General features: G+C 39.0%; 1 protein-coding gene across 4 annotated transcripts in view; it reads right to left on the reverse strand.

The window, feature by feature from the left end:
* Positions 1 to 20,222, reverse strand: part of nhsl3 (NHS like 3) — a 65,884-nt gene that overhangs the window by 26,609 nt on the left and 19,053 nt on the right. Inside the window, exons 1-2 of one of the 4 annotated variants that reach the window (XM_066675692.1) lie at positions 18,980 to 19,089; positions 17,747 to 18,046 (exon numbers count right to left, since the gene is read on the reverse strand). In XM_066675692.1, the coding sequence (XP_066531789.1) occupies positions 17,747 to 17,996 (250 nt within the window). In that variant the 5' untranslated portion in view covers positions 17,997 to 18,046; positions 18,980 to 19,089. Of the gene's footprint in view, positions 1 to 7,064; positions 7,238 to 17,746; positions 18,047 to 18,979; positions 19,090 to 20,222 lie in introns of those variants that run through there. The other 3 variants (XM_066675694.1, XM_066675695.1, XM_066675696.1) reach the window with 3 other exon arrangements.

Raw genomic sequence — 20,222 nt, forward strand, 5'->3', positions numbered from 1 at the left:
GAAGGAGGCCATTCTTCTTCTTTTTTGCTATTATATAAGTTACCAGCAATTCTCTTTTTCTCGTAAATGTTCCCACTCTTCTTTGGTGACTGTTAAATGAAGTGCATCGAGATGCTTGAATGAAAAAACCTCTTTGTCAGGTTTTGACCAGGTTGTTACATATTAGCTTTCTTCATTTGGATTGTTTGAGTTTCCCTGTTAAACTTTAATTCAGACCTTTACTGTGATGTTAGAAGATGACATGTTCTACAACAGAAACACTGATGAGGAATAATCTAATTAAAATGAGGAAGGATTTGAATGTACATATTTCAAATTTGAACATATAAAACATATAAAAGTCATTATCCAAAAAAAAGCTTTGTCTGTTTTTGTTGCCTTTTGTTATTACATCATTTGAACACAGTAGCTGTCCTTCACACTTTCACGATGAATGAACTAATAGAAATGCTCCACAACTACTTGGAATAAAATCTTTTTACTTTGATTTCCACTGAAAGTTAAGAAATTTACTATTTTTTAGATTTTATTTGGACTTTGATGATATGCAGGATTTGGTGTTGGTGTTTGATTTAAAACATTAAACATCATATAATATCCTCTGGAAAACTTTCATTCAGGGCAAAAAGTATCTATAGCAAGATAACTGCCACAAGCACACTGAATAAAGACAATGCACTGACTGCCCCAGAGCCCAGACCTCAATGTCACTAAATGTTTAAGGTATTTCTCCAGCTACTAAGACCAACTTTAGGTAAATAAGTATAATGAAAACTTTTTACATTTTACTGTAGTATTTACTCCTAGCAGTCATTATTATCTAAACTCTCGATGCCTATCAAATGTGCGAGTGTGTGTTTGAGAGCTAGGGAGAAAGGCTGCAACAAATCACTCAGATCATCATGTTTTATAAAATCTGGTTATACAGTAATTAAATACACTGGAGGGATGTACTTTTTGACTGTGTTTAAACTTTTGTGCTTTGATGCTCTAAATAAGGTCAGCATGCTCACAAATTAGCCAGCAGCAAACAGAGCATGCCCTCAGCTGGAGTCACACAAATCTTATGACTGCAATCCAGTATATATGCAGGCACAGGGGTCATTACAGGGCTTTAATGCAACTGCTGTGTGGTGCCTTTTCAAAATCCAGTCTATACACACAGTCACAGTGCAACTGGCTGTTATAGTGAAAGCCCCACACTGGAATCCTTAAGAAGACTTGAAGGTAGACCACACACATTGAGTTACTATGGAACCTCAGAACAAATGCTGGGAGTTTGAGGAAAATGCTGTCAGAACATCTCATACATTCTGTAATTCTGGCTGCATTTGGAGTTTATTTAAGACCATATTCACCAATTCACCATAAAATCACTACATCACACTTCATATTTTCTGAAGAGTCTCAACACAGCTTACTGTATTATGCATGGAAACAGTGGTGTTTAAACTGATGAGTGAACAGGGCAATTGTGTTTATAAATCACTGCAAAAAAGACTAATTTTGGAGTGAGGTCTCTAATACAATGAGTTTTTTTTTTTTGAAGTTTCAAAAGATTTGTTCAACATGGTTTGGCAGATTTATAAACCAGAACACTCCATCCTTTGTGTGAATGTTCCCTTACAGTGCAATATGTCACTGACAGACTCTGAAGAACAAGCACAGATACTCTCAGGAACAGTGTTTATACTGTGTCATTTCAAACCTTTATCCGGCTCTAGCTCACATAGAAAAAAAGGATCAGATGTAAGATCAGATAAAAAGACAAAGGAGACCGATATTTCTACTGAGAAAATTATTCCAATAAAGTCACAAATTACGCTCATATTCTTCCAAATCTCATATCCCTTTAAAGTCTCCTGTGTCTCATGCCTCCTCTGCCTAATGCCTATATATATGGCCTTCCTGATCAGAAAATTTGGATGTGTCAGGAAGTTATGCGATGGTGTTAATCATCACACATGCAGTCATGACCTTGGAAAGGCCTTAACCTCCTGACGTCACCTCACTCAAACAAGCAACCATTACACTGCAATGACCTCATTACAGAAATCTGTGACATCCATCTTTTGCTGACAAGATGAGACTGTTTGATTGCCCTCAGACCCCATTCTGGTCTCCAGTCCAGTTCTGCCATCACATATTCTTCCTGGAGATTGACACCTTGGCAGAGAGAAATTTTAAAGAGACTGCGCTTTTTGATCTGTAATATCTTAAGTTTATAGTGAATTAGTGAGGACAAAATGTTGACATATATCTGTGTACTTAGAAAAATATACAAGCTAATTTACTTCAATAAATATTCATTCATCCATTCATTCACCTTCTGTAACTGCTTCATTTCTTTCCTGGACTGTGTTGCATTCAGAGCCTTCTCAGAATCACTGAGTGTAAGAAACACACCCTTAACAGTCCATCACTTGACATCATGCACACACCCACTTACACAATCTTTAGTACACAATTTAGTTCAGTGTTTTGTGCAATATTTTATAGTATACTTTAATTAATTCCTTAAATCAAAGCTACTTAAAAGGAGCAATCTATAATATATTTACTCTACTCCATCATAAGTGTCCAGGGTGTGTCATCATAGATCATTGAAACAGTCTAAATTGAAATGCTTGTGTCTCTGAGAGTAGTGCTGAAGCCAGTATATTCTCTTCGAAAAGTGACCAGTCAGGAGCAGAGCTCAATTGTTGTTTTGCTCTGAAAGCCCGCCCACTGTCCACTCACATTACAGTCAAAACCCACTTGGTTGCCAGTACACAGAAATGCTGACACCATCCCTCAGTCATGAGGTGATCAAGTGAATAAAGGTGTTAGATTTTTCAGGATGATGTCAGGACTCTGTTCTTCCACACCAAACTGGCTCATCCATGTCTTTAAGGACCTTGCTTTGTGCACTGGTGCACAGTCATGTTGGAGCCAAGAAGGAACCAGCATCCACTGACTCTGCCATTTTATGTGGCATGCCACTTAGTGGCTGAGTTGCTGTCATTTACAGCCATTTCTATTTTGTTACAATACCACAGATAGTTGACTGTGGAACATTTAGTAGGGAGAAAATTTCACAACTGGACTTCAACAATCCTATCACGGTACAATGCTGGAATTCACTGAGCTCCTGAGAGCAACGCATTCCTTGAGAAATGTTTGTAGGAGCAGTATGCATGCCTACGTGCTTGGTTTTATACACCTGTGGCCATGGAAGTGATTGGAACACCTGGATTCAATGGTTTGGATGGGTGAGTCAATACGTTTGGCAATATACTGTATGTTGACTATGGCTCCTTCTTTTTGGCAACTATGGTCCAAAGTTCTCATCCCTTGTTTGCTGGTGCATGTTTAGCTTTCCTCAATCAGGCATCCTGGTGGAGCTTCGCATCTGGGGAGGAGGTTGAGGAGGCAGATAGCTCTCTTCACTGTTGTATTGTAGTTCCCATTTTAAATGTTTAGTGTCAGTATTACAGATTGCTCCTTTAAGAGGTAAACGTCTTTTAAAATAGCTTCTTGTGCAAATACTACCTTCTGGAAATATTTTGTAAAGTTGTGATATACCGACATCAGAATAGTGTGAAAGTTTTCATAGGCTCCTAACTTTACTCCTAGTTTTACTGTGTTTGAAAGTGGGATATAAGAACAGCTTTATTTCAGGTGTTTAGTGAAGTGATGGACCAACAGCCCAGCTATAAGTATGTTGTAAGCCAATATGTTCTTTTCACCAGGTTTCCATATTGTCACTCACTTCTCCTCACTACTCCATAAACTCCAGATAGTCCAGAACTCTGCTGCTTGTCTCCTCACCCACACCCGGTCCTACCATATCACCCCAGTTCTCCAAAACTTCCATTGGCTTCCAATCAAATACGGTATTCAGTTCAAAATCCTCCTTCTCATGTATAAAGCTCTCAATAACCTAGATCCCTCTTACTTATCTGACATTATCTGACTCTCAGATCTTCTTCAGCTGGTTTTCTCACCATTCCCCCTTCCAACCCGCATAGACCAAGCCTTATCCAGACATGCCCCACGCCTTTGGAACTCCCTCCATCCAGAAATCAAATCCAAGCTTAAAACACACCTGTTTGCTGCTGCATTTAATCTCTCTGTTTCTTGAAATCTATAACTAGCTCATGTTGTTTTTATTCTTCTGTTTTTGTTGTGTTATGTGTTTGATTGTCAGATGTGATTGTCTTTACGTGTTCATCTCATAGTAAACAGCGTCTTTGGGTTATTGAAAAGGCACTTTAAAAATGACATTTATTATTATTATTATTATTATTATTATTTTCTAAGTAAGGACTAAAAGGATTGTCTGTGGGCATGATACAGATGTGGCAGTTAGAGATCAGAGTATTGAACAGGACTAATGGAAGTTCCTGATGAGCACATACAGATATACATCTGCTGACCACCACAGACACTGACCACTCTAATGGCCAATGAGGGAAAACTATGAAAACAATCCAAGACTGGTAGGGTGCACATCTATACACCACACCCAAAGCCTTTGACATTCAAACTGATAGTATATACATAGTCTGTTAACTAATAAAGAGCAAGATTAGGACTTTCCCTCTGTTACATCAGTTGTTTGAGTGAATAAAACATCACAGGAACTACTCAAGTATCTCTACATTCTGCTCACCACATGAACACTCACACGTCTCCTGTTAGCTCTCGCTCATTATCTCTGAGCAGAAAACCAAGCCAAATATTGGGTTCTAGATAAACATCCTGCCTTGCGCCCAATGATTCCAGGTAGTCTCTGGACCCATGGAGACTCTGAACTTGATAGGAGTGAGGAGTTTGTGTGTTCTCCCTGAGTCTGTGTGGGTCTCCTCCGGGTGCTCCGGTTTCCTCCCACAGTCCAAAAACACACATTGGTAGGTGGATTGGCGACTCAGTAGTGTCTATTTGTGTGAGTGTGTATCACACTATAAAGGACTGGTGCCTGCCTTTTGCCCAGTGAATCCAGGTAGGCTCTGGACCCACCGCGACCCTGGAGAGGATAAGCAGTTACAGACAATGAATGAATGAATATCATAAATCCTGCTTTTAATAACAACTCTTTTACAGAAATTAATTTGTTTTATTTCAGTTATTGAATTATAAAGAAATAGTTGAAAATGTGTGAAAGTCCTGTTAATTTGGATTTCCAGTAACAGATGCACAATCACATGAGCGGTCAGTCACCTGATTTGCTGTCTGCTGCATGTTTTAATTTCATTTTCTTTTTAGAGGGGGACCTCGACACTCTGGCATTCAGCAGGGAATGAACACAGTAGAGTCCCTGTCTGATACAAGTGCTACAAACCGCACAAAGTTGTTCCATTGTTGCTGACATTCATATCAACCACTGTGTACAAGAATAATCTTCAGAAAGGCCCTCACCTAAATAAGCCTGATCACATGACATAGAATCAGCCTAATAATATAATAAAACATTTCCATGCATTCTGTTAAGTGTGAACCTGTTTGTCTAATCTTTGGCTGCAGGGAGAGAACAAATAGCCTGAGGGATGGACACCATACAGCTTAACAGCCATTTTCCATTTAACTCACACCCACACACACCCCTGGCCTGTAACCCGGACCCAGGATCACAGAGATATATTTCATCACAGCACTGCCAGCAAGTTCAAAGTTTCAGCCATTCAGAGACCTTAATTAACCAACAGTTAACAAAACATTACAAATGACAAAGACAACAAGACCATACAATAATTTTACTCTACATTTAACATGGCCTTTCATTTTTAGGGATGACTGATCATGTGCAAAAAAGCATGTCTTGCAGCGGATTGTGATAATTCACAAAAAGTACACCGGTATCTTTCTATTTTAACATGTTTGTTAATACTGGCATGTCTAATGTTATTTGCTGTGTTTACAGCTGAATTGATGGTAGTGATAGTGGTTCTGAATGAAGAGATCAAGGGCATGATCCCTTCTTTGCTCTTGAACAAGCCCCCACTAACTTCTTACTCCAGAGAGACTGTGCCTAATGCATTTATAAGCTGCTTTGAACCAAAACAACATCTAAATGAAGTCAAAGTGATGCATGACTTTACTTGAGTGAAACATTTGCACACATTAAAAGAATGTTATATTTCAGGGGCTGTCTTTGCCTTTACATTCCTTTTATATTATTTTTAGACAAAAGGTTTAATTATAATATTTGTGCTGTTTTAGGAACAGAAAAAAGAAACCAAAAAAAAGAGAAGAGAATTAAACAGGCCTTTTCTGTTATTATACTTTTAAAATTCATATATGTAAATGACATGTGCCCTGATTGGCTACTCTGTATTGTGCCTGATTCAAAAAAGTAGTTAATTCTGAAATACACCTGAAACATTAAGCGTGAATGGCTGGGGCTATACTTTTAGACAGAATACATAAACGTATGTAATAAATTTTAAAGCCTTTTTTGAGTAACAAATAATTCGAATTCAAAATTCAATCATTCTCCCACTCTTTAGTCTTTTGAGGGTAACTGCTGCATAGTTTTAAAAATTACCATTGTCTTTTTTTTCAACAAAAAATAACCTAAAAATGAAGTAGATTAAAGTGGCAAGTCAGAAGTATTTATTTGTCACTGCATTCACTATAAGTTCCATCAAGGAAAAAGCACTGCAAAAGCATGTGCATCAATTTATTCGTCTCTTGGAGATAATATTGTATACAAAAGTACATGTGAATGTAATTTATTAATAAAAATAAATAAATAAAATAACAATAGTCATTATTATGCAACTATAAAAAAGAGGGAGAATATATTAATTTTTAATTATACACCACACAAACGCATTTTAAAACGTATTTGTGCACCTAATATATATGTTGTGACATCACAAAAACAGTGAATACAAAAAAGGCTTACATTCCATATATAAACTGTATGTTGTGAAGAACAAATGGTAAATTTTAAAACTCTAAAAATGTGTGTATGTATCAAACATATTTTTTATAAAAAGAAATAATGTACAAATCCCCCCCAAAAAACCCTAAAAGCTGTCAAATATAGATGCCACATCTCTAGAGAAATTTCCTCCTACCTGCTTTGAACTTGTCTACACGTCCAAAATTCCAGAAAGCCTTGACCTTACTAGGGCTGGCTTTTGCCTTCTTCTTGCTGATGGAGTTCCCCATGACATTACTCCTGCTTCTCACCAGCTCTAAATGAGCAGAGAACACAAGAACATATGCCTGCCTCTGTCGTCCCTGCCCTAATAGCTCCTACGTCTTCTTTCTCAGGGCTGTCCTCCAGCTGCCAGTACAGGACAGAGATGTCCTGCTTCTCGCTGGTCACCCAGCTTGTGTTTTTGTGTTGGGTGTGTGCAAACACCTCCTTCCCTCCCTCCCTCCCTCTCTCCCTCTCTCTCATTCTCTCTCTCATTCAGAACACATTCTGTTTCCAGCGATGATCAGTCACCGTTCACTCCAGCCACTAGGAGTGTGTAGAAAGAGCGAGTGCTGCTTCTAGAGGCTCTACCTTCCCCTATCACAGACACACACAAATACACGCTCACACACACAAGCACGCTTCCTTAATGTCTGCAGTTTAGCTGGGATCAGCATTCAGTGGAAGATCAGATCGTTCACACATGCTCTAGGACCACTTTGTGTCCTTCACTCTGTTGTAGACACAAACTTCTTGCCTTAAAGCAACACTAGGTAATATTTTTACTTTAAAACTGCAGCTTCCAAATGACTGACCTGTAATATGGAGGGCTTTAAAGGAACAGTAGGTAAGATTTGGTATTTTTGCTCCAGTTTGGTACAGTTGCAAAATGTAATTTACTTTTACAGTCTTGAAATCAAAGGGGGAGTGGGACACACATGTGGGTTTCTTACCCTCTTTCAAAATGACCTAGTGCAGTTTCTGCAGTGCTGAGCCCAGAGTAGCAACAACAGAGACTTTTCACGATAAAAGATAAAAAATATAAGGCAATAAAACCTAAATCTGTAAAATTAAAGTAGAAATATTGCAGTGTTCCTTTAAAGGAGCAATGAGTTCTTAATGCAACCAATTTTTGCTCCATAGAGTGGTTCTCCCACATGAGGGCAGCCATGTTAAAATAGATTTAGTACAGAATCTCTGACACATCCAGGTCACTAGGTGCAATGTTGGTTCCATAATGTGAAAAAGTACCATTGGAGAAAATAATGGCTTGCTCCTTTAAATCAAACCCGAGCCTGATCGTATCTCCGCTGTCTTCCTGAAATGAATCCCAGTGTGTCATAACAAAGTCTACTTTATCTAACAGCACAAAGTACATTGCCTTAATATCTGAGAGCTCTGTTATCTACACATCTGAGCCCACGACAGAGCCCTCATACTCAGTGGTATGAAGCACAAAAGCCTTGTATTATTTCTTGCTGTGATGAAACTCTGGGCTCACGATCAACATTGTTTTTATTCCACTGCTGTTCCTGTTGGCCCAAAGACCCGCCCAAGCTCTGTTTTTATCCACTCATTCTGTTTGCTGCAATGCTTCATCTGGAACTCCTTTACTTTATTGTCTTTGTGTGTCCATCTCAGTTACAGTTCTTTCAATTTCTAACCCTTTCTCCACTCTTACTTTCAGGGCATTTCTCTCTCTTCTTCTCTCTGTTTATTCCTCTGTGGTCAGGTAATCTAATATTTTGTTGTCATTGGCTAAGTCCTTGCCAGATGAATCCTTTACATACTTCACAGAAACAATGCTAATGACAATGAAGTAACTGTGCCAACATAAACATGATGTATAGAAATTATCAGGGATTGTTTTAATGTAAGCATCTATAAAACTATTTTTTAGCCTGTGTCAGCAATGCCAGAGTAACCACTATTAAGAAGGCGACTCAATGATAAGCTGTTTGGACATTTTCAAAATTGTGTTTTGTCTGTCTCTCTTAGCCTTGAGGACACTGTCAAACTACAAGTGTCTTTCTCACAAAATCAAATGGTTAGCATTTACTGATCAAGATATTAAAATCCCAAGACAAACCACCCTTACATCCCTAAAGTGTCCATATTCATTCATTGACATGTGTGTTTATCCAGCAGGGTCTGATGGAGATGTGAAGGTGGAAGCATTTGCAGAGAAGAGCTTCATTTAATAAGGAAAAGTAATGCTAACACAGTGCAGGAATACAAACACTCAAACACTGACAGCAGAGGGCTTACATAGGTTAACATGATAGGAAACACCTGGGAACTCTCAGGGCTCACAGGTGTGGGGTGTGGTTAGAAACTAAGGCACATGGCAGGGAAAACTGAACTGAGCATGTGATTACAACATGATGAAGGACATGAACAAGAGAACAGGCACAGATATGACAGTTTTATATGAAATTGATTGCACATGACCTTTCAATACCTTAAAATTAAACAGGAGTTTGCTGTTAATATTTCTTTAAAACTAATATACTGGAAGATATAAGTAAAGTGATTTTAATTATAGTACTAATGCAACTTATTGTCACTGTCCAAAGAAAAATCTGTATCTTCATTTTTATTGATTTTTAATTTACAATGTTTTATTATTAACATTGTACATTATTATTATTATTATTATTATTATGGAATATAATGTATTTTTATTGACATCCGTTGAAAGTTTAGAAGTTTTTTCCTTCTTTAAAGTTACTGTTTTGGAGCTACAGGATTTGTCTATAGACAGCAACAGTTATTTTAAATAAAATGTTTATTTTTAAAAATGCCAATGGCCCATATATTGCAAAATTTTCACATAATATTAAGGGCAGATGTTTGAGGTTTTCTCATTAACAGTGACAATATAAAAACAAACTCCCTGCACCAGGTGAAACAGTCACTTGATAGAAGTCATAACCAAAGCAAGTGCACTCTGACTTCCATCAATTTCCAGACCTCAGTCTGCCTCAAGTTCAGGTCAGAGTGACCTCCAGAAGAGCTGTAATATGAGCTGTGATTTATCCCAAGTCACTGTGTCTGCACTTTGGCAGTACAGGTAATACCTCTCACTAACACCAGGCTTAAGCACACCATCTTTAGGTACACTTAATCAAGATCTCATCAGCAGTTTAGAGATTTGGCTCTCACATAACAATAAAATATGGCTTAAATGAGTTATGAGTTACAGTGTTTTATAGATAGATAGATAGATAGATAGATAGATAGATAGATAGATAGATAGATAGATAGATAGATAGATAGTCAATCCCAAAACATGGTATCTTTCAAAGGACATTATTTCAAGCTAATTTCAACCCCACTAAAATTACTGTTGGCTACATTGCTGTTCATGTCTCGAGTTCCAGAAAATTCTTTCAAATGTATCTATGTAACTGTTCCAACACATACTGAAAATGTTTTCTAGCCGCGTCTGGCCTACACTAGATTGTGGCTCATGGATTAACAGGACTTGGGTGATCCATTCCTAGTTTCCAGATAAGGACCACAGTCACCCCACATTTACACCAAATTTGGGACACATACAGATAATCTCTCAGAACTGCACCAGGAGCGGTTATGGGAAACGGCATACAACAGTAAGTCTGACACCTACCAAAAGTGTGTTGTGGTATTATTTGCAGGAAACTTTTGGCTCACATGCAGATTTCCAGTGTCAAATCTACCACATATCTAACAAAAAGTGGTCCATGCTCTTTTTAAGCCATGGGGCCAAATAAACATGTGTTTATATTGATACTTTCAAGTCACATGCTGTTTGCCAGTGATATATATTAGTCAGACTTGGCTGATCTCCACATGCTAACTGGGACTGCAATTGTCTGATGAGTTTAGTCAGTCACGTTGATTTCTGTACTGCTGAGAAAACATGCTGAGGTGAGCAGAGGTATTTTAGCTGGCTCATGATCTAAAAAAAGTTTCTGCACGACAAATATATACTGTAATGCCCTAAGGGCTGCATGGTATTACTTAGCACATTTCCTGCATCCAAATCAAGTAGGCATTAGCCTGCTGGCTAAAAATAAATGAAAATAGCTGCCAGCTATGTCTGTTTCACAGCCCTACTTTACGCAGCCTTGAATGTCAGTGGGTTCATCTTCTCATACAAATGTTTGACAGGAAATATAGCCTATGCTTTTCCCTTTTTCCCACTACAGCAATTAAAAACAATGCTTTAGATGATGGTCCATTATGTAATGGCTTGTCTGCATGCCATTCAGACACCACAACAGCATTTGTGAGGTTTGTACTGATATTCAGTGATTAGTTCTGTGTCTCAAAGAGCATTAGCTGTTAACAACGTCACGGTACACACTCTGTGCTAAAACATTGGCCTGACTTTATACTGCCCTCTAGTGGTTTACTTGGGTAAAAATGGGCAGCTCTATATAAGGCGCTGCATTACTTTAAGTGTCTCATAATGTCCAGCAGAGTTTTAGTCTGTTACATGGAAATACAAAAGCGGGCAGAAATCCTCCAAGGACCTTTTATAAACGGAATGTTCTGCTTGCCCAGAAAACCGCTGGTGTGCTAAATGTGCTAGAAATCCTCTGTGTAGGAATGCAAATCGAAGAGAGTTGGCACAGTGTTAAATTCTGTCCTGCTGCATTCCAGCAGGTCCAGAGACTGGCAGGCACACAGAGAACTCACCTGGTGCCAACCTACTAGTCTGCCCTCTGCATGCCTCTCTCACAGACTCTTGTTTGTTTCTCAGTTGATCTTGCTGTAATGCTTGCTGTGATATACTTGTACACCAGTGTTTAGGCTCCTCTTGAGACTCAGGAAGTATAAAGTAAGATTCTTGGGTGCTCACTGGCTTTGAGGTTGTGTGTGAGCTCTTTGTGGTTTGTCTTCATTCCTCACATTCTTGAGTCTGAGCTGTGATCAGGGCAGGTACCAAGAGATCAAGCTTAAAATCATATGATGAGTCATGGACAATTTTAGGAGCAGAAAGGCAATGAACAGGAAAGGTCCAAAAGAAAAGGAAAAAGTGAGTGACTAAGGGAAGGAGTGAGTGAGTGAGAATGAAATATAGACAGCATATGTTCATACAGTCAAAGATATGAAATGGTTATGATTTTTGTGATTTGATGTTTTGGATGACATCTTTAGTATTTTAACAATACTTTGTAACTATGAAAAGACAAATCATGATATTGTATAGTAACTATATATGGACAAACTACTTTATTAGTTCAGGGTTTTAGTTACTAACTCGCTAAGGAACTGTTGTATTACAAAAAATGAACAAAGTCCATATTAAAGTCATTGTTTATTTAAAAACAAATCACATTAGTTTTAATGAGATATTTTTACAGGTACAAACACATTTCCTGCATTTTTTATGGGAGTTAGAGGCTGTTGCACATTTTTGTATATACCCAATGTTGAGTTCTCTGGCTCTGATCCCATTTCATAAACTGACACTGTGTTTAAAACGACTAAAGCCAGCAGCAGAGTGGGATAACATTTCTAAAAAGGAAAATAAAAAAAGAGATAAAGAGCATGTGATGGAGGAAGGTTTTGAAGTTAGGGGTTGGCTGCTATGACAACAGGAAGAGAGTTTATTTTGTCTATGGGGATGTATGCTGCTCTTGTTGTGTGTGGTATAGTTTTGGGTGTAACCTCCATGCACATGTCGGAGGTCACAGAACTTTGGCTGTGATGGTGACCTTGTCCTCCTGCTTTAATACATGTTCCATATCACACTGATTACACCCTGGAGTTCTGAACTCAATCTTAGTTCATTTGCACAGTTTACTCCTCTGTCTCAGTGGACTAACATCACAGCTCCAATTAAACCTACATGAAATGCCACAAAATTGTATATCAGCACTCAAAAGGTGATTTTAGGCCACATAAAATCTAACTATAAAAGAATTTACTACCAGTTCTTACATTAGAAGACGTGTGCTAGATTTTCCATGAAGGCTTTATAGTAACAAGAAAGCTTAATGGCTTCTTATGTAATAAGAATAATTTCAGTTGCCATCAGTATCAGTCAAATTCATTTCCCAAGCAGAGAGAGAGAGAGAGAGAGAGAGAGAGAGAGAGAGAGAGAGAGAGAGAGAGAGAGAGAGAGAGAAAGAGCAAAGTGTTTATAAAGTGTTTATGTAAAGTAAATGGTACAAGTGTACCATACACCGATCAGCCACTATATTATGACCACCTCACTGTGGATTTTCTCAGCTCCTTTGACCATAAGGAGCACTTTGTAATTCTACAATTTCAGAAAATCTATGGCTCTACATAATTGTTTGCCTCTTTCACCATGTGTTTTCAGTGGTCAGGACCCCCACAGGACCACCAAGATCAAGTATTCTTTGTATGGAATATCATTCTCAGCACTGCAATGACAATGACATGGTGGTGGTGTGTTAGTGTTTGTTGCAGTGCTATGAATGGATCAGACACAGCAGTGCAGCTGGAGTTTTTAAACCCCTCACTGTCACTGCATCCTGTGGGTGGCATCCTGGGTCCACTGATGAAGGACTAGAGGATGAACAACACAAACATGCAACATAGATGAGCTACTGTCTCTGACCTTACATCTACAATGTGGATCTACAAGGTAGATGTGTTTAGCCGAATGGATAGTGAGTGGACACAGTATTTGAAATCTCCAGCAGCACTGGTGTGTCTGATCCACTATACCAGTTCTACACACACTAACACCACCACAACCACCACGTCAGTGTCACTGCAGCCATGATACTTAATACCTTCTCAGTGGTGGTCCTGTGCAAACCAAGTATGCAGAGCAACATGCATACTCCAGTCTGTAGTTCTAGAACTGCAAAGTGCTCTTGTGTGGTCAGTAGAGTGGAGAGTGAGCACAGAAAAAAAGAGGTGGTCATAATGTTATGGCTCATCCTTGTGTATGTCACCAGGTATATTCATTACCTAGGATTGCATAACAAGAACCTCACACACTGAGACACATGAGATGATCAGGCTGATTTGAACCGGCACAACAAAGGATACAAAAGAAAATACAGAAGCTCCCACCACTGAGCCGACCATTAACAAAATCCTGCCTCCAGCACAAGTCCAGTAAAAACAAAGAGTGCAAAATTATTAAAAGGTTTTCACATTATCTCCGTGAGCTATGCTTCTCTCTCATCTTCATCATATGACTGTCACAGCAGCTCATTCCTAATATTTTCTGGTGGTGTTTATATTTATTTGTGTGTAAATGCTACATCTAACTATTTTATTTCAAGAAAGTGAAATGTTTTTCCAAGAAATTGACCTTTTAATGAAAATAATCTGGAGTTGGAAGATGAACAGCTGCAGGAGTGGAATTTTTAGGCTCTGAATCATAGTTCTTCAAAGTAATGCTGAGCAGGTGATATATACTGTGTGATTCTATTCTGGAGTACCTCTGTGAGTGTTGCACAATAACACTGAAATAGTCTTAGTGTTTTAACAGTGGGTGGTTTACTACTGATAGATTAAGGGCACACATTTCTTCTGTGAAAGCAGTGAAAAACGAAAGTCCACTCAAACCATGATATGTGAGAATTATAGTACATTCATTTAGAATAGAGTACCAGGACTCAACAAGCAGATTTTCATTACCTTTATTATATGATACTGAGGTGCCTGTGAAATGCTCTTATACTGAATTTTATTAATATGTCCAGCACCTCCAGTTGTCTATGGTCTGTACGCCAACATGTTGCAACACTTGTCAAAAACCTTAACATTGTATCTCCATAGTGTACTTTGTTGCATTAACTCTGATATTTTGTAATAATATTGAGACACAGCTTTGCCTGTCTCACCAAGGTCTTTCATCTCCACAGTCACATGTTTAATTCTCTGACGTGTGGCATGGGTGTATGTCATTATCTAGAGACATCATTAAACATTAAGCTGTTCCTGTGTAATTACTGAGAGGTCACGTTTCACCTCTCCTCCTGCTTTTGCCCACAGATTACTTCTCTGCAGTGACGTCCTCAGAGCTGATAACAAATGGACATTACACTGGACGGTGACAATAGCCATTAACAGCACTGAGCTAATCCCTCTGTTTGACTGCAATTGACATTTCCATCTCACGTTTGATAACAAATCTTTGCTGGTTGCCAGTGTGTTAACAAAGATTTGCTTGCCAGAGCATCAGCTTTGCACACATTCTTTCAGCACCTAGATGTACAGAATTTCATAAAGATATAACGTATTTGTAATAATGGAAAGTACAAAATGATTTTTTACAACTTTTTTTCATTCATTCATTATCTGTAAGCGCTTATCCAGTTCAGGGTCGCGGTGGGTCCAGAGCCTACCTGGAATCATTGGGCGCAAGGCGGGGAATACACCCTGGAGGGGGTGCCAGTCCTTCACAGGGCAACACAGACACACACACTTTTTGAGTCGCCAATCCACCTACCAACTTGTGTTTTTGGACTGTGGAAGGAAACCCACGCGAACACAGGGAGAACACACCAACTTCTCACAGTCACCCAGAGCGTGAATCGAACCCACAACCTCCAGGTCCCTGCGACACTACCTGCTGCACCACCATGCCACCCATTTTTTTACTTTTTAAATGTAATTATGCAGAACTTTAGCAAAAAGTGACATACATATCTCTTTCATTTTGGGTGCTTTATTATTTAATGAGGAATTTGCTCCCACGTACAGATGCTTGCAGTACAGTTAAAGTGGACTTGACTTCAACATCCTTTCTTAGAGTCCTTGTCTCTGGATCAGTTATACTGTATCTGTGGGTGTGGACATTTATGGACCTATATTTATGATGTTCTATCCTGGACAGAGACTAAAGGATTCCCATACACAAGTGATCTCACCATTGAAAAAGCTTTTGGACCGGACAGATCCCCTTAGGGGGAGGGAGGGAGGGGGTGGACAGAGGCAAAGAACAACCAAACAAGGGTGACGCAATGCTTTAGTGATGCACTATCGACCCCTAATCCAGAGATGTGCTTATATCCGCCTGAAACAGGGCAGCGATGAGGGGCCTTAACAAAGTGTGTCTGCTCACAAATAAGCTTTCGAAAACTGTCCAATCAATCGGTAAACCTTCTGCATATTCTGCAGCTGTGCATTTTACACAATTCTTACACAATTCTTTATTTGCACTCCAGAGAATATGACATTATTGTCCAAAAAATCCCAGCTGTCTCCATTATGGCAACTTTGCACTAAGTAAATATAAAGAGTGTTTTTTCTAATATTGGACCATTTCTATTTGTCCATTCTTTACAGATGTTCTACACCATGCAAGGGGTATCTTCTGGTTTAATGGTGCAGAGAAAAATGGAGAGATATGTTGTTTGTTTGTTGGTGGATAGGACCGTGTCAAAAAGCACACAACCCCAGAGACCTTTCACCATAATCATGTCATTACATAAAAGTGTATAATAACATGCAATGGGCTACATAATAAAGAGTAATAAGCAGTAATGAATTGTTGAATTGGCTCACTGTATATTTGTAATTCTAGCTCCCTGTAATTCTGCAGTAAAGGAGTGCAGTTGCAGAGACTGTGAGAATGTGCAGGAGGGAGTGTTCTAATTAAAAAAGCATTTAATAAAGAATCCGCTCTCTGTCATCTCCCCAGCTCAATACAGCATTGTGTCTCTAATCTCCCTCCTCCGTCACACAGCCCTGTCCACTGTCTGGCCTGCTCTCTCCTGCATGCCTCTGGATCAAAGTTTACATTCTGAAAAAAAAAAAAAAAAAAGCAAAGGACCACGATTCTTTATAAAAGAACCCAAAGCCTACATAGCTCTGAAGATCTACGACTCAAAACTGCATATTTGCAAGTCTAAGATAGAAACGGTACAGCCATGCTATTGAGCATGTTTCTGTCATGTAAAAATGTCTTTACAAAGTTTTCTGCTCTTCCAGTTGGATCACCGGCCTCAGGTTACCCAGCAGGTTTTAAAGAATGAATCAGGTGGAATGACTCTATGGTTGAAATAGATGCCTTGCATCTCCCATAACAATACATTTTAAAGACTGACGTGAGGTAAGAAGATTGAGAGATTGATGCATGTGAACACATCAGTTCTTCACATTGTCAGTGTCACAGAAAAGCTTACATCTCCGAAGTGGTAACTTTAAATTGGGATATTTTGTAAGATAATACAAGATATTTCATTTTTTAAAATGACTTTGTATAATTTCTTTGGTCCATTCATAGCTAACCCAATGTAGATGCTGATTTGTAAAATGCCCAGTAAAAGATTTTTTTCCAGACTGCTGTGATATATTTTCTTTTTCCTCGCTTGTCATACGTCACAACATAAAAAATAAAGATTAATGCTGTGAGGCAGACTGAATGAGTCTTGTAAAACCAGATATAGACCACAAAGCCATTATTACTTATTCCAATACATAGCATCTAGCCTAAACATTATCAACACTCCTTCCAGATGTAGCTCATGCCAATTCAATAGCTGCCCAGACATACCGTTCTAAAGTTCTCTTCATTGTGGGTCCTGGTTTATTCAATGTGACACAAGTGCTGGAGTTCATGAGTGAGCGAAAAAGGAACAAGGAAAAACAGCCAAAAGCAAATGCACAACTAAGCAGATTAGCCATTCCAGAGAAGACAAGTTTCTACAACAGCAGCATAATCCTGCTTGATAATGCTAAGATGACCCGATGATAACCAGGCACATAATAAAAGAAAAATTCCAGATTAGAGATTTCCAGACAGACTGGCATCTGGGAACAGAAGAAAAATTCAACAGCTCACTGAAGAGCCAGCGGGATGAGCTTCAATGATACTAATACAGATACAAAAGCACTAGTGGGTTTATTTACCTTTGGAGGAATCATGGTTGGCGTGACCCTGTCGGATGGTAGCACATTCTCCATTATGTCCTGCCAGACTCGATGACCGACTTTGACCATTACTAACACTCCCTTTTTGCTTGCTGCCCTTAAACCAGCTGATCGCCCGTCCCAGGGATGAGCCTCGCTTCTTCTTGCCCTTGTTGACCTTACCCTGCAGGGCCAGGACCTCAGTGATGTCCCTGGGCACCAAGTCCCCCATGGAGTTACTTCTGGACATCTTCAGGCTAGCAGCCTAGCAGACGCCCTAGCAGATTGCACTGCAGAGTCCTGGGGAACATAAATAAGTATTCATATTAAAAAAATGAAAAATAAATGAGACGGAATGGCAATGCAGCAGCCCTTATCTTAGAGCTGAAAAAGCAATAGCATCAAGGTCAAAAGTCCTGAAGCACGTGTTCCCCAGATCATCAGTTTTCTCCAGAGTCAAGAAAAGGATGTTAATGGGGGTGAGCTATCAGCATTCATCACATGCTTTAACTGCTTGCTTTCACCCGCAGAAGCTCCAGCTAAACACATACCTTGTCAGTATTGAGGTGCTACACACTTCCTACTCAAACTCCTAATGTCAGAGCTTGAGAAATGAGAGGAAAAAAAAGAAAAAAGGGGGAGGTGATAAAAATAAGCACACACTTGCACAAGCTCAGAATTCAAAACTTCCTCTCTTCTTTGCACTGTCAGAAATACACTGGAGAAATATTCCAGCAGTCAGACTCCCCTGCCAGCTCCTTGTTTTTTTCAACAGCCTAGTGCCAGTGGCAAAATTCTCTCACTCTTCCTGTCTTAGAATCAGCAGAGGGATGCTTCTTTTAGAGAGGAGTGTGGTCGCTCACTGAGAGTCGGCAAACTGTCGCTGTATAATTTAGACAAGCAGAAAATGCCTTGAAGATGAATGAGCCGTACACCCATAAAAGAGAGCCCCAGGGAAAAGTCCCATACAAACAATTTTAGTGACTTGCAATCCATGGCAATCAGAACAGAAGTCATAAACATACATTTACATGCAACATTTAAAACTAAATATCATCCTCAAAAATGGTATAAGAGGATGCCAATTAAATACAGGATAAGCACAGTTCGTTAACCTGATCAGTATGTGTCTAGGAAGGTACAATCCAAAATGATAAAGCAAGCCTGCAGTGGAAAGGGTTAATAAGCGCATAGTTTTCATGCATTCAAATGTAACTACACACACACACTTACATACAATACACTCTGGAGGGGATCTTCTCTTCCCTTCTTTTCTGTTTTTGTCCCTCTTTCTGTCCGTTTCCGAGCTGAGTAATGCTGGGCTGTTTGCTCAGCTCTTTCGGGGTGACTGGAGCTCCATGCTACTCAGTCCTACCCCTCCTGTCCACTCCCAGCTCACTGCTGGCCTCTGTTCAACTCTGCAGAGAGCAACTGCAACACACACGTGTACTCCAGCCAGGACTGTTTCACAATGACAAGCTCCCGCCTCCCTCGCTCTCGCTCTCTCTCCTTCTTGCACTCTCCCTCAACCTCTCTGTCTCTCTTGCTCACAGACTCGCACCCACACACAGACCACTTCACTCCTCTACACTAACCCTCGCTGTTCTCAGACATAGCTCTTTATTCTTGGTCTTTTGTTACCTGGAAGTCTTATTGTGTTCATTCACTCTGGAGGTGCACTGTGATCCTGATCCACAGAACTTGTTTTAAACATCTATTTCATTTCCACATGAATAAAATATAATTAGCAAAAATATAATTGTTGTATTTTATATTTCGATTTCAAAATACATGTTATTGACTATTTTTAATTAAACAATCATTGAATCACAGCAGGTGTCCTTCACATTGTGGGAATATCACATGATGAATGGACCAATAGAAATGCTTAAAAATTACATAAATAAAATCTTTTTACATTGACTTCCACTGAAAGTTAATCACGTTTAATCCTTCTGTAAAGTTACTATATTTGGAGATCCATGTTTTTCATTGGACAGTGACGATATGATGTTTGGCCTGTCCAGCTGGATTTGGCCATTTAAGGGCTTAAGCATGACACAAAAAAATGTTAGGAAGGATCAGACATCACTTTACTGTGAGGCAATGTTTTTAACACCAGATGACATTTATAGAAGCGGGTCACATAAACCTGCATCGAGATTTATGAAAGAATGTAATATAAAAATATATATAATGAAAATACATTTTAAATTACACTTGGTGGTATATGTCATAAATGTCAACTCTGACAGCTTTTGTCAACTTCAATGTCAAGCTGACATGACCTCAAAGTCAGGTGACACTGATGTTATTCTGACATTAGGATATACCCTGACACTTTAAAGGATAAAATGATAGAAATGACAGTGAGATAATTCTAATTATTTGATTTGATATTCATGTTTAATGAAACTGAATTATCTATGACCCAGAGTGTGATATTAATGTTACTATTTATAAGATGCTGTGTTAC

Source organism: Hoplias malabaricus, chromosome 6 (assembly GCF_029633855.1).
Source record: "Hoplias malabaricus isolate fHopMal1 chromosome 6, fHopMal1.hap1, whole genome shotgun sequence".
Lineage (NCBI taxonomy): Eukaryota > Metazoa > Chordata > Actinopteri > Characiformes > Erythrinidae > Hoplias > Hoplias malabaricus.